The 15,109-nt window shown below is 44.7% G+C and overlaps 1 protein-coding gene across 1 annotated transcript in view; it reads left to right on the plus strand.

Annotated features, from left to right (window-relative positions):
• RELN (reelin) overlaps positions 1–15,109 on the plus strand; it is a 324,257-nt gene that overhangs the window by 111,510 nt on the left and 197,638 nt on the right. Inside the window, exons 5-6 of the mRNA XM_029077379.1 lie at positions 3,640–3,672; positions 5,741–5,819. Of these exons, the coding sequence (XP_028933212.1) occupies positions 3,640–3,672; positions 5,741–5,819 (112 nt within the window). The remainder of the gene's footprint in view (positions 1–3,639; positions 3,673–5,740; positions 5,820–15,109) is intronic.

Below are 15,109 nucleotides of genomic sequence, written 5' to 3' on the forward strand. Positions count from 1 at the left end.
GACCTGCCTGAGGTTGTGACAACGGACAGGTGGCAGACTGGGATTAGAACCCAGGTCCTTCTGACTCCGTGCTGTATCCAGTAGGCCAAGCTGTTGCCTATGGTGACATAGTGTTTAACAGATATCACTCTTACCAGTATTACACCAGTACCGATTCAGGCCAATGGGCCACTGAGCCGAAAACTCTGTTTCTGGCAATGGCCCAGGGTTGCTTCGAGGAGGTGTAGGGATTGTCCTCTTGGACACCCATCCTCGTGGTTTGGGTTGCATTACCTGGAAACCATCATATATCCCTACCTTTCCCCTAATAACCCATCATGGACTTCTTTCCCATGAAAGTTTCCAAACCCCTCACGAATATGCAGATATTTTCTGCCCACATAACTTCCTGTCAGACCCAATTCCATATGTTTGCTGCCCACTTAGGTTAGAGTTTCCTCTTGTCGGTTTTGAATCTGCCATCCTCAAACTCCAGTGGGCTTGCCCTTAGCCTCGGTCTGGGACTTGGTGAATAACAATTCCTTCTTTACCCTATCCACACCCTTTGAGACTTTATCACCTTCAGTCACGGCCCGCCTTGTCCTGTACCTTTACAGATCAGAGTCCCAACTTTTTCCTCTGCCCCCATCTGGTTATAGCTCCATCCCCTGGTTATGGATTGAAAAAAGAATAGAACACCCGCTCCCCAGCCCCAGTCTGCCCTCATTAGTTTAGTCCTTCACTTGCCTGGAGACAGGAAGTTGCAATTATAATGATTGTGGTATTTGTTAAACCCTCACTATGCGCCAAGCACCGAACTAAGCGCTGATATAGATGCAGGATGATCACATCAGATACGGTTCTTGTGCCCTCATGAGGTTCACAGTCTGAGGAGGAGGGAGAATGGGTATTTTATAGCTATTTTACAGATGAGAAATCGGAGGTACAGATAAATCAAGTGACTTGCCCAAGAGCTCACAGCTGACCAGTGGTGGAGTGAAGATTAGAACCCATATCCCCTGATTCACAGACCTTTAGTCTGTCTAGTATGCCACACTCCTTCTTGATGTCCTATCCAACTCTGTTATTCTGAAATTAAAGTGAAATTACTAGGCTCTGGACAATTCCATTTGTGGTATATTTTCAGGGAATTCTATATGCTGCCAGTCATTAAGTTTCACGAATGTTAGATGTGATTCTCTTTTTTTGTGGGTAAATTAATGCTTAAACCCAATTTGGGGAAGTTTAAATTCATTAGTATGCCACACACACTTTGTATATATAAATATTGTAAATTATTAAACCATTTCTTCACACATTCTGCACCCTACTTTCAGCGTTATGCCTCCCAGGCTTCTCCTTTGCTACTCAAGTCTGTTAGAGGATATTTGGCAATGCTGATTGATTCATTCTGAGCCTTTCCCATATATCCACACTCCTTTTTGCCTGTGATAAGAGGCCCTTCACTTCCAATTTTTAATCTATATAATAATAATAATAATTATGGTTTTTGTTAAGTGCTTGCTAATGCCAAGCGCTGCACTAAGCACAGGGCTCACAGTTTAAGTAGGAGGGAGATCGGGTATTGAATTCCCATTTTGTAGATGAGGAACTGAAGCACAAAGATGGTAAGTGACTTGCCCAGGGGCACTTGGGAGAGTACAGTATAACAGAGTTGTTAGACACGTTCCCTGCCCACAATTAGCCTACAGGCTAGAATGATGGAGGAGTTGTTTTTCACTTCTAATTTTATGTAGCCTAAAGGCAGCATGAAGGGAAGACCAGGGAGAGAGAAGATTGAATCCTTCCCTGGTTGTCCTGGTATTAATAATAGTAATGGTGGTATTTTTTTAATGGTATTTGCTAACCTCTTACTATGTGCCAGGCACTGTGCTAAGAGATGTGGTAGATACAAGCTAATCAGGTTGGACACAGTCCATGTACCACAAGGGGCTCACAGTCTTAATCCCCATTTTACAGATAAAGTAACTGACATAAGGTAACCAAGGCACAGAGAAGTGAAGTGACTTAGCTGAGGTCACATAGATAAATGGCAAAGCCAGGACTAGAAGCCAGGACCTTCTGACTCCCAGACCTGTGGGTCCATCAGTCAATCAATGGGATTTATGGATTGTTTAGTATGTGCAGAGCACTGTACTAAGCACTTGGCAGGCTACAATACAATAGAGTTGGAAGATGTGATTCCCTGCCCTTGAGGAGTTTACAGTCTAGAGGGATTTGTAATCCCCTCAAATACAATATAATCAGCAGAATGGCTGATACATGGGACCCTATTCTTACCTAGGTTACCTAGATTTCAAAAGTAAACATAAATAGCATAACTCAAAAGTGACTACACCTTGTTGTGGGCAGAGTGTTATACAGGTTGTTATATTGTACTATCCCAAGCATTTAGTACAGCACCCTGCACACATTAAGGGTTCAATAGATACCATTGATTGTTTGACTAATTAACCTCTACAACATAGAGAGAGAAGCAACATGGCCTAGTGGCAAAAACACTGGCTTAGGAGTCAGAGGTCGTAGGTTCTAATCCTGGATCCGCCACTTGTCGGCTGTGTAACTTTTGGCAAGTCACTTCTCTGGGCCTCAATTCCCTCATCTGTGAAATGGAGATTGAGACTGTGAGCTCCATGTGGGGCAGGGACTGGGTCCAACCTGATTTGTTTGCATCTATCTCAGTGCTTAGAACAGTGTTTGGCACATAGTAAGCGCTTAAGAAATGCCATTATTATTATTATTATTATTATTATTACCTTAATTTCTATAGCCCTTTTAGCTCCCAAACTCTTTCATTTGACCTTACAACATCTATCTGAGGTTGGAGGGAGAGAAGCAGGGTGATTCTTCCAGTTTCATTGATTCATTCATTTTTTGACTCATTCAGTAGTATTTACTTATACCCCTACTGAAGAGAAAACGTTGTACTAGGTACTTGAGAGAGTACAGTTAAAGTTAAAGGCAGTCCTATCAAGAAACTTACTATCAAATGGGAAAGATGAGCAAACATAAATTGTATGAAACTGGAAGCAGGAAGAATAATTCAGATGTAACACAGATGCAAATGATAGCAGCAAGAGCAAGGAAAAATGAAAAGGTGAATTTAGAAATGGAGTATGCCAATCACTGCATACATAGATGGGGAAATGGAGGCCCAGAATGGTTAAGTGATTTGCCCAGTGTCATCAGGGACAGAGGTGGTAAAACCCAGATCTTCTGTCTCACATCAGATCAAGCCACCAGAAAATGGTGCTTCTGGATATCATCTTTCCAATTTCATCCCAAGTCTTTCAAGCTTCCTCAGTTAAATAACTATTCACAGCTCAGGAATTAGCAAGCCCCTTACATAATTACTGTCTGTATCACCTCACTTTTAAAAGTCCCTGTTTATCATCAAGAATGGAATACTGGAATAACGGAATACTCTAACTTAGTATTTCTTTCCCCCCTTTCATATTTAGTGAATTGGGCTGTGCTCTCTGCACTTCATGTTGAGTTTGATGTGTGTTGTTTAGTCTTGTGAATCCACATTTTGCTGGTCTTTTGGGGACACACACATTTGCTCTGCACACAGCAAGTGCTCAATAAATACGATTGAATGAATGAATGAATGATTTATCTGTTCTTTTCCCCCGCCAGGTCCGACGGAAGCCACCACGCAAGTACATCTTGGTGAGTACTCCATTGATTAACTTCTTTACGCCCAGAGCATTGACGGTCTGGAGTCAAGCCTGGGGAATGAAACGATGAAGGCTGAACTGTTCTCTCTGCCCCCTGCCCCCTTCTCCTCCTGTTCACGGTCCTATCCAGAATGTTTCGGGGGCTCTTGTCAGAAGTGCCACAAGTACTAGCAGTGATGCTGGACATCCATCCCATCAGCGTAAACTGCTTAGCTCTCCACACCTCTTCTGTTGGGCGAGTATGTCGGCTTTCAGACCACCGCCTTGTTATGTGGGAGCAGGAAGAAATCTGGCTAAGGAGGGTTCCTTCCTAGGCCTCTGGTGCTGGGCCATCCCAACATAGGTCACCAATTTGTCTGAGGACTTTTGTCTGGAGCCCGCGATCCCAGAGCATGACACAGTGTGAAGCAGCGTGGCATAGTGGACAGAGCATGGGCCTGGAAGTGAGAAGGTCATGGGTTCTAATCCTTGCTCTGCCACTTGTCTGCTGTGTGCCCTTGGGCAAGTCATTTCATTTTTCTGGGCCTCAGTTACTCCGTCTGTAAAATGGGGATTAAGAGTGTGAATTCTATGTGGGACAGGAACTGCATCCAACCCGATTTGCTTGTTATCCACCCCAGCTCTCAGTACAGTGTCTGGCACATTGTAAGCACTTAACAAGTACCATAGTTATTATTATTACAACATAACAGAGTTGATAGAAACGTTCCTTGCTCACCATTTGAGTTTAAAGCCTAGAAGGGAAGACAGACATGAAAATAAATAAATTACGGCTATTTATATCAGTGCTATGGGCTTGAGGGAGAAGTAAATAAAGGGTGCAAAGCCAAGTGCAAAGACAACAATATAGTCCTAGCAGGGAGTGCCCAGATGTGAATCGGGGGTCTCTTTCTGAACAATCAAACAGTTGTTAATGCAACAAATGTGGAATGGCCAAAGAGGTTTCCAGGGTGACTTATATGACTTGGCTGAAAGTCATTTGTTATGAGCAGGTCAACTGAAGATTTTCTCCAGGCACATTTGTTGACCTGCCAATTGGCCCCAGGGTCTGAGTCGCTACCTCTCTATGTCTGTCTCTTTCAGCCTCCCTTCCCCTTTTAAAAAAGAAAATTTTACAAAACGCAAAACTTTTTTTGTTCTTTTTTCTTTCAAATTTGGCTGTCCTTTGCCTCTGTTTCTGAAGGTCATTTAGAGGAATCAAGTTTCAAGTTACACAACAAGACATGTGAATCTTTCATCTGCTTAAACATCTGCAATATAGATAACTTCCTTGGTATTTCTGCGCCTTCCCCTCTGGGAGATCATTTCTCCACTTCCCCACCCTCTGATGTCATTCTCCCTTTTCTACATCCTCAAGCCTTTCCCCTCTCCTACCCCACAAAGCACTGAGAGATTGCCAGAAGGCGAGCAGAATGAGAGACTGAGAAGTAAAGTCATGCCAACCCGCCTGGCAGGCCCAGGCAGAAATGCAGAGAGAGGACTGAACAAGGAGACTGTATTTGGTGGATGGTGGGCACACTTAGATAATGACTGGTAATCTGGTAATCTCGAAATTCCTTTTGCCTTGGACAAATTTAGGTCCCAGATGGGTATTTCTACCCTGAATGCCTCCCAGTCAATCAGCGGTATGTATTGAGCGCTTACTGTGTGTAGAACAGTGTATTAAGCACTTTCTTTTTTTTAGGATTTGTTAAACCCTTACTCTGTGACAGGCATTGTACTAAGCGCTGGGGTAGATACAAGTTAATCCTGTAGGACATAGTCCCTGTCTCTTTTCCACAATCTCTTAATCCTCATTTTAGAGATGGGGGAACTGAGGCCCAGAAAAGTGAAGTAACTTGCCCAAGGTCACACAACGGGTAAGTGGCGAAGCCGGGATTAGAACCCAGGTCTTTCTGACTCCCAGGCCTGTGCTCTATCCATGAGATCTCATTGCTTCTCTACCCACAAGGAGTTTACAATCCCACAAACTCATTTGCCCTGTAGAGATTCCATTTCAAGAAGCAGGGAAATGAATCACTGGGACAGTCGGTTTTACCCCTCTCCATTTCTCTTTTCAGCCGAAATCCATAGCGATGGCCTGATCTTACGAGACGACTTTGACTCATCCCTCCAGCTGACTCTGAATCCGAAGATATGGTAAGTCCCAGGACCAAGTTTCCCCAGATAAGTGTTCTCCCATGGAGCTCTGCATACTGACTTTTCTGGGAGCTTAGAACAGTGCTTGACACAGAGTAAGCACTTAACAAAGATTGCCATTATTATCAAGAGTGCTTTATTTAGAGCCAAATGGCCCTTAAATCAATCCATCAATCAATCAATTGTATTTATTGAGTGCTTACTATATGCAGAGCACTGCACTAAACACTTGGGAGAGTATAATATAACAGAATTGGCAGATATGTTACCTACCCATAATGCGCTTACAATACTGATAGTCTTTCCCTGAAGCTGGGCCTGGGGTGCCTAGACTGTTCTTGGAGATCTCCCCCTCTAGACCATAAATTCCTTGTGGGCAGGGCACGTATCTATCAACTCTGCTACATTGTACTCTCCCAAATGCTTAGTACAGTGCTCCGCATGTAGTAAATTCAGTAAGTTCAATGAGCACTTGGAAAGAGCTTACGAAAAGCAGCATGCCTGATGGAAAGAGCATATGAATGGGAGTTAGAGGACCTGAGTTCTAATGCCGGCTCTGCCATGTATCTGCTGTGTGACCTTGGGCAAGTCCCTTAACTTCTCTGTGCCTCAGTTTCCTCATCTGTAAAATGAAGATTAAATTCTACTCCCTCTGACTTAGATTGGGAACTCCATGTGGGACAGGGACTGTACCCAAACTGATTAACCTGAATTTACCCCAGCTCTTAGAACAGTGTTTGGCAAATAGTAAGCACTTAAAAAACATTATTAATAATATATTAATAATAAATGCAATTGATTGATTGAAAAGACAGACCAGCATGAGTTGTGGGTGGTCTCCAGGTAACCCTGCTGGGGAGCCAGGGCCTTGTCCAGATAGCCCTTGTCCACTTTCTGAAGCTCTTTGATATTTGGAAATAGAAGCAGGACCATGAGGTATAGACAAAATACATAATGATAGGGAAAGTGTCTGTTGTATTGCTATATTGTACTCTCCCAAGTGTTTAGTACAGTGCTCTGCACACAGTAAGCACTCAGTAAATACAGGTGACTCAGTGACTGCAAAAAGGGATGAGGGCTGGAAAGCGGATCATTGTTTTTCTGAAATTACCTGCACCTGTGGTTTTACTTACTGTAGCCTATTTAACTGTCATGATCATTTGCCTGCAAAATAGGAGCCCCGAGAAGTTTTTCATGCAACTGTCCTCTGAGTGTGTGCCTGAGGTTTGGAATTGGCTCTTTGCATGCACCACACCCACAAACCAAGACTTCAGTTCTCATTACTAGCAGGGGAGCTGCTTGTACTCTCCCAAACACTTAGTAAAGTGCTCTGCACATAGAAATGCTCAATAAATACCATCGATTGGGAGCAGGATGAGAGAGGATGGTATGGGGACTTTGGAAAAGAGCAGGGAGAGATGACTGTAGCTGAGCAACCTCCCCTGATCTGGATAGTTCTCTCTGCCAGGGGTAAACAGACACCAAAGCATGGGCCCAGAATTTAGAAGGACCTGGGTTCTAATTCTGGCTCCATCACTTGTCTGCTGTGTGACCTTGGGCAAGTCACTTCACTCCTCTATGCTTCAGTTACCTCATCTGTAAAATGGAGATTGAGTCCCATGAAGGACAAGGACTCTGTCCAACCTGATTAGCTTGGATCTACCTCAGCGCTTAGTACAGTACCTGGCACATAGTAAGCACTTAATGAATATCATTAAAAAAAGTCTAACTCAAATGAGGACTGACCAGTAGTGGTCTCAGCCCCAACAGGTCTAGTAACAGAGCGAGACAATCTGGTTACAATGTCCATTTGTAGATGAAATGGGAAGGAGCATGGCCTAGTGGCAAGAGCATGTGTTTGGGAGTCAGAGGACGGGGAGTCAGACACTCATCTGCACTGGGACCTTGCGCTTGTCACTTTACTTCTCTTTACCTCATTTGTAAAATGGAGATTAAAACTGTGAGCCTGTTGTCAGGGGCTGTGTCCAACCAGATTAACTTGTATCTACCCCAGTGCTTAGAACAATGCTTGGCATATAGTAAGCCCTTAACAAATGCCATAATAATTATTATTATTATGAAATGATATCTTCAGCCCACTGATCCCCGGCCTACTGAGTTGCTCCTTTCGGGAATGGGAAAACGGGATTTAATGATAAGAGAAAGCGGGTCTAATGGGAACTGGTTCAAAGGGTTTTGTCTTTCCAAGCAAATCATTCAGCACATCCTTGATGCCATTTTCTGCTTATCGCAAAAGACATTTTCATTTCTGATGCTTTGCCCATGATCACATTCCTACCAAACTTCTCAGGCCTTTCTGGAAACCCCCTTGAAAGATGTAGAAACAGAACGGAAAGTTCACCAATACTGCATGCTACAATGTCTCTTGGGGGATCCAGAAGCAGCTTGGCCTAGTGGATAGAGCATGGGCCTGGGAGTCAGAAAGACCTGGGTTCTAATCCCAGATCTGCCACTGGTCTGCGGTGTGACTTTGGGCAGTCACTTCTCTGGGCCTCAGTTCAGAGCTTAGAACAGTTCTTGGCATGTAGTAAGTGCTTAACAAATACCTTTATTATTATCTCATCTGGAAAATGGGGATTAAGATTGGGAGCCTAATGTGGAACAGGAGCCGTGTCCAACCCAATCACCTTGTATCCATCCCAGCACTTAATATGGTGCCTGGCATGTAGTAAGTGCTTAACAAATACCACAATTATTAATTTTATTATTATTATTATTATCTAGCAATGAGTCAGTAGAGCAGAACTCTGAATGGCCTGTGATTGATGACCCAACCCAGTCTCCACATACCTTCTGCCTGTCTGCCCAGGGGCTACCAGTCATGGATGGTTGTCCCCAGGGCTGCTGGGACTTGTAGACCTGGAGCCTAGAGGAGCAATCGCAGATGGAGCCGGGGATAGGAACCAGAGCTCCTCTTCCTCCAGGTGGATACAGATAATGATGGCATTAGTTAAGCACTTACTATGTGCCAAGCACTTGGAATAAAAGTAGGGAAAATAGCAATTTCCTGGGCAGACCTTCAATTTCCTATGATTTGTAAGTTTGTGATAAAGCTGAGAGGCAAGTGGAACCGGTTTAGTTGACCTGAAATCATTGTAATTTGAAAGGTTGAATCAATTAATCAATCAGGGGTATTTATTAAGCCCTTCTATGTGCAGAGTAGAACTGTAGGTTGGCTCTCAGAAAATCCTACAGCAGCACAGGGGCTTCTGGCCATTCTTGCCATTAATCAACCAATCCATCAGGGGTATTTATTGAGCACCTATTGTGTGCAGAGCATGATACTAAGCACTTGGGCGAGTTCAATACACCAGAGTTGGCAGTCACGTTCCGTGACCACAGTGAGCTTATAGTTTAGTGGGGGAGGCAGACATTACTATAAATAAATCATTTATACTATATAATTTAAGTGCTGTGGGGTGATCACCAAATGCCAGAAGTCACAAACCCAAGTGCACAGAGCTACTGTTGGGCTATCTGATTGATGTTTCTTCTTCTCGTTTGTCCCACCTAGTGAGGGGTGAGGAGAAAAGCGTTGCTTCTCTAGTGGATTAACTGCCTACCAGGACCCTGTTGTCTGAGATCCAGACCTGCCCTTTTCTATTAGTTATAGCATTGAATAGTAAATACTGTGGTATGCATTAAGCCCTGAGGTACAGTAGAAGCAGATCAGACACAGCACCTGTTCCACAGTCTAAGGGAGAGGGGAAGAAAGATATCATCCCCATTTTGAGAAAACTGAGGCCCAGAAACGTGAAGTGACTTGTCTAAGGTCACAGAGCGGACAAGCAGCCGAATTGGAATTAGAACCCAAGTCTCCTGACCCCCCAGGTCTGTACTCTTTCCACTGGGCCATACTACTTCTCAAAAGTGACACAGATGACACCAGTGGAACTGCTCTAAACATTGATTATGGCGTCGGCTTTAGATCCACATATTACAGCCATAGCCAAGGTTGGATTCCACTCCTGCTTCGTAGCTCACCAGTTGCTCCGAGGCTTGATGCCACCCTCCCTCTGTCAGCTCCCCCCAAAATCACTCTCGTCTTCGTCTTCCGCCTTTCTGCCTCCTTGTGTATCTGTGGATGCCTGGGCACTGCACCCCCTAGGTGGAATCTGTCTTATTCCCATCCAGGTGGGATGGAGAATTCAGCTCTGTGGGGATACAGTCCAGGGGCTTGGAAGGGGGTCAGTACTCTTACAAAAGGAACAACGGCATGGCATTGTCTCTCCATTCAGCTCAAACGCTGAGAATCAAACTATTTTGCTCAGAGTTTACAGGTTCCTTTCATGCTTTCCAGTCCAAAGATCACAGCAGGCAATAGAGTCTATCACTAATCTGGGTCACTGTAGTGGGAGGCAAAGAGGCTGCTGGGAAACGAGATGACAAATGGTGCCTCGACAACAACAGATGCTTCCCCTCCAGCATGGTCATGGGATGCTCCTGTGAGAGAGGAGATAGGCAGGAGAGAGTGGTGAAAATCGCAGCAACCCTTCAAGGAAGGAGGCCTCGATGAATGTTGATGCGGAGTCAGGAGGGATAGGAGACATCCAAAATGAGGGAAAACATGAAGATATCTCATCTTTGCGGTGTTTACCCCAAGCAGTCGTTAGAGAGGATTTAAAGCAGAACAACTGCTGGCCTTATGGAGGAGAGAAGGAATTAGCATACTGCTTGCATCAGAGGGAGCAGGATGCTAGAACTGGTTTGCCTTCCTATCTATATGAGAGGATGATTAAAGGCATTCTCTGTTTTTAATGTTTCTCTTTATGCCCTTACTGTGCATCAGGCACTGTACTAAGTGTAGGAGGAGGTAGTCAGGTTGGGCACGGTCCCTGCCCCACATGGGCTCACAGTCTAAGTCACAGAGGAGGATTTAAACTCCGTTTTACAGAGGCGGTTACTGAGGCACAGAGAAGTGAAGTGACTTGCCCAAGGTCTCACAGTAGAGAAGTGGCAGATTTGAAAGGAAGCACAGAGAGTTGGGACCGGGCTGCCCCATTATAGTCTACATCTTGTGCGTATAGCCTAACAATAAGGATAATAAAAAAAACAAAAACAAAGAGATGAGCACACAGAGTATTCAGCCCAGAAAAAATCCGGTCCTAAGTTTTGAGTGTTGTTGGCTAAAACCAAGAGACTAAGCAGTCTCACTCGTGGAAAGTTGTTTGCTATCCTGTTGCTCCCACTGCAACAGCAGAGAGGCAGCAACTCAACAATTGAACCACGGGGCTCAAGAGGAAAAATCAAATGGGGAATTAACCAATCACCTCACTTAAGATGAGATGTTGCAGATTCCAGGCACCTTCTTGGCTCCAAATCCAAACCAGTCCCTACATAATCTCAACCTCCGAATTGGACTGGGTCACTAGTTCCCCTCCTGCCTCCCTCTCTCAAGGAGAGGATCATGATCTACGTTTCCGGGGATTGTCCCTAGCCCCGTGCCCCAAGACAACAGCATGGCGTAATGGATGGAGTCAGAAGATCATGATTCCTAATCCCTGCTCTGCCACTTATTAGCTGTGTGACTTTGGGAAAGTTACTTCACTTTTCTGTTCCTCAGTTACCTCATCTTTAAAATGAGGATTGAGACAGTGAGCCCCACAAGAGACAGGAATTGTGTTCAACTTGATTTGCTTGTATCTACCCCAGTGCTTAGTACAATGCCTGGCACATAGTAAGTGCTTAGTAAATACCATCATCGTCATCAGGCAGGTTCACCTAATAGTAATAATAATAATGATAATAATTGTGCTGTTAGGCTCTTATTATGTGCAAACAACTGTACTCAGCACTGGAGTAGATACAGTATATGCAGATTGGATGCAGTGCCTAACCCACACGGCTTACAATCTAAATAGAGGGGAGAACAGGTATTTAACCCCCATTTTGCAGATGAAGAAGCAGAGACTCAGAGAAACTAAATGATTTCCCCTAGGTGAGGCAGAGGTCAAGTGATACACCTGGGATTAGAACCCAGGTCCTTTGACTACCAGACCCCCGTTCTTTCCACTAGGCCATGCTGCTTCACACTTGCCATTTGTCTGCTGCGTCACCTTTAGCAAGTCATTTCACTTCTCTGTGCCTCAGTTACCGCATCTATAAAATGAGGATTGAGACTGTGAACCTAATTTGGGACAGGGCCTGTGTCCAACCCGATTTGCTTGTATCCACCCCAGTGCTTATTCCAGAGCCAGGCACACAGGAAGTGCTTAACAAATACCACAGTTATTATTATTTAGCATAAATCCCATGTCAATATCAAGGGACAACCTACCTGAGTCAACCAGAGTCCTGGTTGGAGCGCCCGGTTCATTAGTATCCTCTTGATTGACATAGAGGATATGTTTTAGTTCCCAAATAGAATCGTAATTTGACAGAGAAAGACAGGATAAAAGAGTTGCATTTACTTGGCTTAATTCCCTGGTGCTCTTTAGCTGTTTCTGCAGGTGGTGAAGTTGCTGACAGCCAGTCAATCAATAGTATTTATTGAGCACTTTCTGTGGGTAGAACCCCGTACTTGGAACCTGTTGGGAAAGTATATTAGAATAGGTAGACTCTGTCTCTGCCCTCAGTGAGTTTACAATATGGCAGGAAAGGCAGTCATTTCTCATTGTGGGCAGGGAACGTGTCTACCAACTCTATTGGATTGTACTCTCCCAAGCGCTCAGGGCAGTGCTCTGCACAAAATAAGTGCTCAATAAGCTGCAGAAGCAGCATGGCACAGTGCATAGACCATAATAGGCCTGGGAGTCTGAAGGTCATGGGTTCTAATCCTGACTCTGCCACTTGTCTGCTGTGTGACCTTGGGTAAATCGCTTCACTTCTCTGGGCCTCAGTGACCTCATCTGTGAAATGGGGATTAAAACTGTGAGCCCCACATGGGTCAGAGACTGTGTCCAATCCGATTTGCTTGTATCTACTCCAGCACTTAGTACAGTGCCTGGCACATAGTAAGCTCTTAAGAAAATCCCATAATAATGATCAATACCATTGGTGATGAAAATAAAATACAGGTAAGGAAAACAACTGAGTATAAGTGCTATGGGGATGGGGTAAGTATCAAAGTGCTTAAGAGATGAGGATTCAAGTGCACAGGTGGTAAAAAAGGAAGGGAAAATAGGGAGAAGAGATGTGCTATTGAGCCTGCTCTCATACCGGAGGGACTCTCAGTTCATGTGACCATGGTTTGATCTTTGGGAATTGCATAAAATTCCCAGTCGAGTTCTCGTGAGTTGTCAGCATGTGTATCTTGAAATATTCCTAAATGTGTATAGCATTTAAATTGTTCCACATGTCAGGTAGGATTCCATTCCATTCCCTCAGTGCCCTTGTGAGTTCTCTGTCACTTGGCCCTTTCTTCTGCACAGACCCCAAAAGTCTCAGGGCTGAGTGACAGAGTGAAAAACTGTGCTCATTTGTCAGCACTGGCCAAGGAATAGGGGCTTAGCTGACCTGGTTTTTCAGTGTAGAAATCTGGCCATCCTGTTAAGTCACGCTGCTTCCCTGACCTGTTTTCAACATCACTTTTGGCCAAAGTCAATAAGATGGAGGGTAAAGGTGACCAGGGAGACACAATTTATGTCCCTGCCGTCCTACAGATCGGGTCCAAGAGCAGGTGTGCCCGTCTCAGTCGCTGAAAAAATCAGAGCAGGCCCCCACCAGAACCTTGCAGGCTGAAATACATGTTGGTACCATGGGGCTCTTGTTGAATATCGATGAGACCCTTCATCACAGACCTTCAGGGAAACTAGATGCCATAGGGAGGCGGGACGCTCGCCCCTTTTGCTTTGGGTCCGGGACTCAAAATGCCAGCCATCACTAGGCCGGGGTCCCCCAGGAAGGGCTGTTAGAGAGCTGTGTCTCCAACATTCTGTCCTTTTATTTCTGCTTTGGGTCACACAAAAAAGAGCTCATTGCAGGGACATTAACGTGCTGTTCATTTGAGACAAATGAGAGCCAACATTTCTTCCCCCAGGAGGAAATGGAATTCACCATTGTAGGAGGTGCCGAACTTCCATTCTGTAGCTGCATTGATGAGGGACAAGATCAGTGTTTACCCAGAAATAACATTCATCTCTGTGAGCTTTCAGATTCAATCTCTTGATTTCTGAACACCTTCCTGGGCTCCAGAGAATCCTCCGCCTCCCTCACAGGAGCGACCGGAGGATAATTTTCTCCCGCCTCAGGAGAGGGGCCTAATGGGAAATCCAGGCTGTTAGTGTTTGTCCCCAGTGGGGTAGAGTGAAATTCCCTGAGCAGATTTCCCCATTGGCCTGAGGAGTAGGCCAAGGGCAAAACATGTTCAGGAGGAAATATCACCCACGAGCCTATTGAGAATAGCTATTAGAAGCTAAAATTGAGGCATAGAGAGCTGGAACAAGCAATTAAACCGGAGCAGGTTGTATAAATCAAGTGCAAGCAGGCTTCCCTGTGCACATTCAGCAGATTGTTTCACCTTGTTTTGAAGTACCCTAAGGTCACCCACATCAGACATGACATCAGGAGGGCACCAATCGATCAATCAGTGGCATTTATTGGGCACCTACTGTGTGCAGAGTATTGTACTTAAAACTAAGGAAAGTACAGTTGTTAGACACAGTCCTTTAAGGAGCTTACAGTCTAGTGGGGGAGACTTCAAAATACATTACAGGTAAGGGCAGCAACAGAGCACACTATATATACATAACCGTAGTGGACAAGGAATGTGTTTGTTTATTGTTGTATTGTACTCTCCCAAGCCCTTAGTACAGTGCTCTACACACAGTAAATGCTCAATATACACAACTAAATGAAGAACTCTGCTGTACTCTCCCAAAAGCTTAGGACAGTGCTCTGCACACAGTAAGTGCTCAGTAAATACCAGCCATTAAGTGATGTGAAGTTGGGGTAAGTGCTGAGGAAATGGAACTAAATGCATTGGTGAGACAATAGTGAGGGGAAATAGGGTTTGACGGGATGATTAGGGATGAAGTTGGAGTTTTGGGAATCATCTGCATAGGGATGGTAGTTAAAGTCATGAGAGTGAATAATTTCTCCAAAGGAGTGGTTGTAGATTGAGAATAGAAGGGGAGCCAGAATTGAGCTTTGAGAGACTCCCACAGTTGGGGGATGTGGGAAGAGAATGTCTATTATATTGTGTTGGGCTCCCCCAAGCACTTACTACAGTACAGAAACAGCGTGGCTCAGTGGAAAGAGCACGGGCTTTGGAGTCAGAGGTCATGAGTTTGAATCTCAGCTCCGCAGCTTGTCAGCTGTGTGACCATGGG

This window comes from Ornithorhynchus anatinus, chromosome 13 (assembly GCF_004115215.2).
Source record: "Ornithorhynchus anatinus isolate Pmale09 chromosome 13, mOrnAna1.pri.v4, whole genome shotgun sequence".
Classification (NCBI taxonomy): domain Eukaryota; kingdom Metazoa; phylum Chordata; class Mammalia; order Monotremata; family Ornithorhynchidae; genus Ornithorhynchus; species Ornithorhynchus anatinus.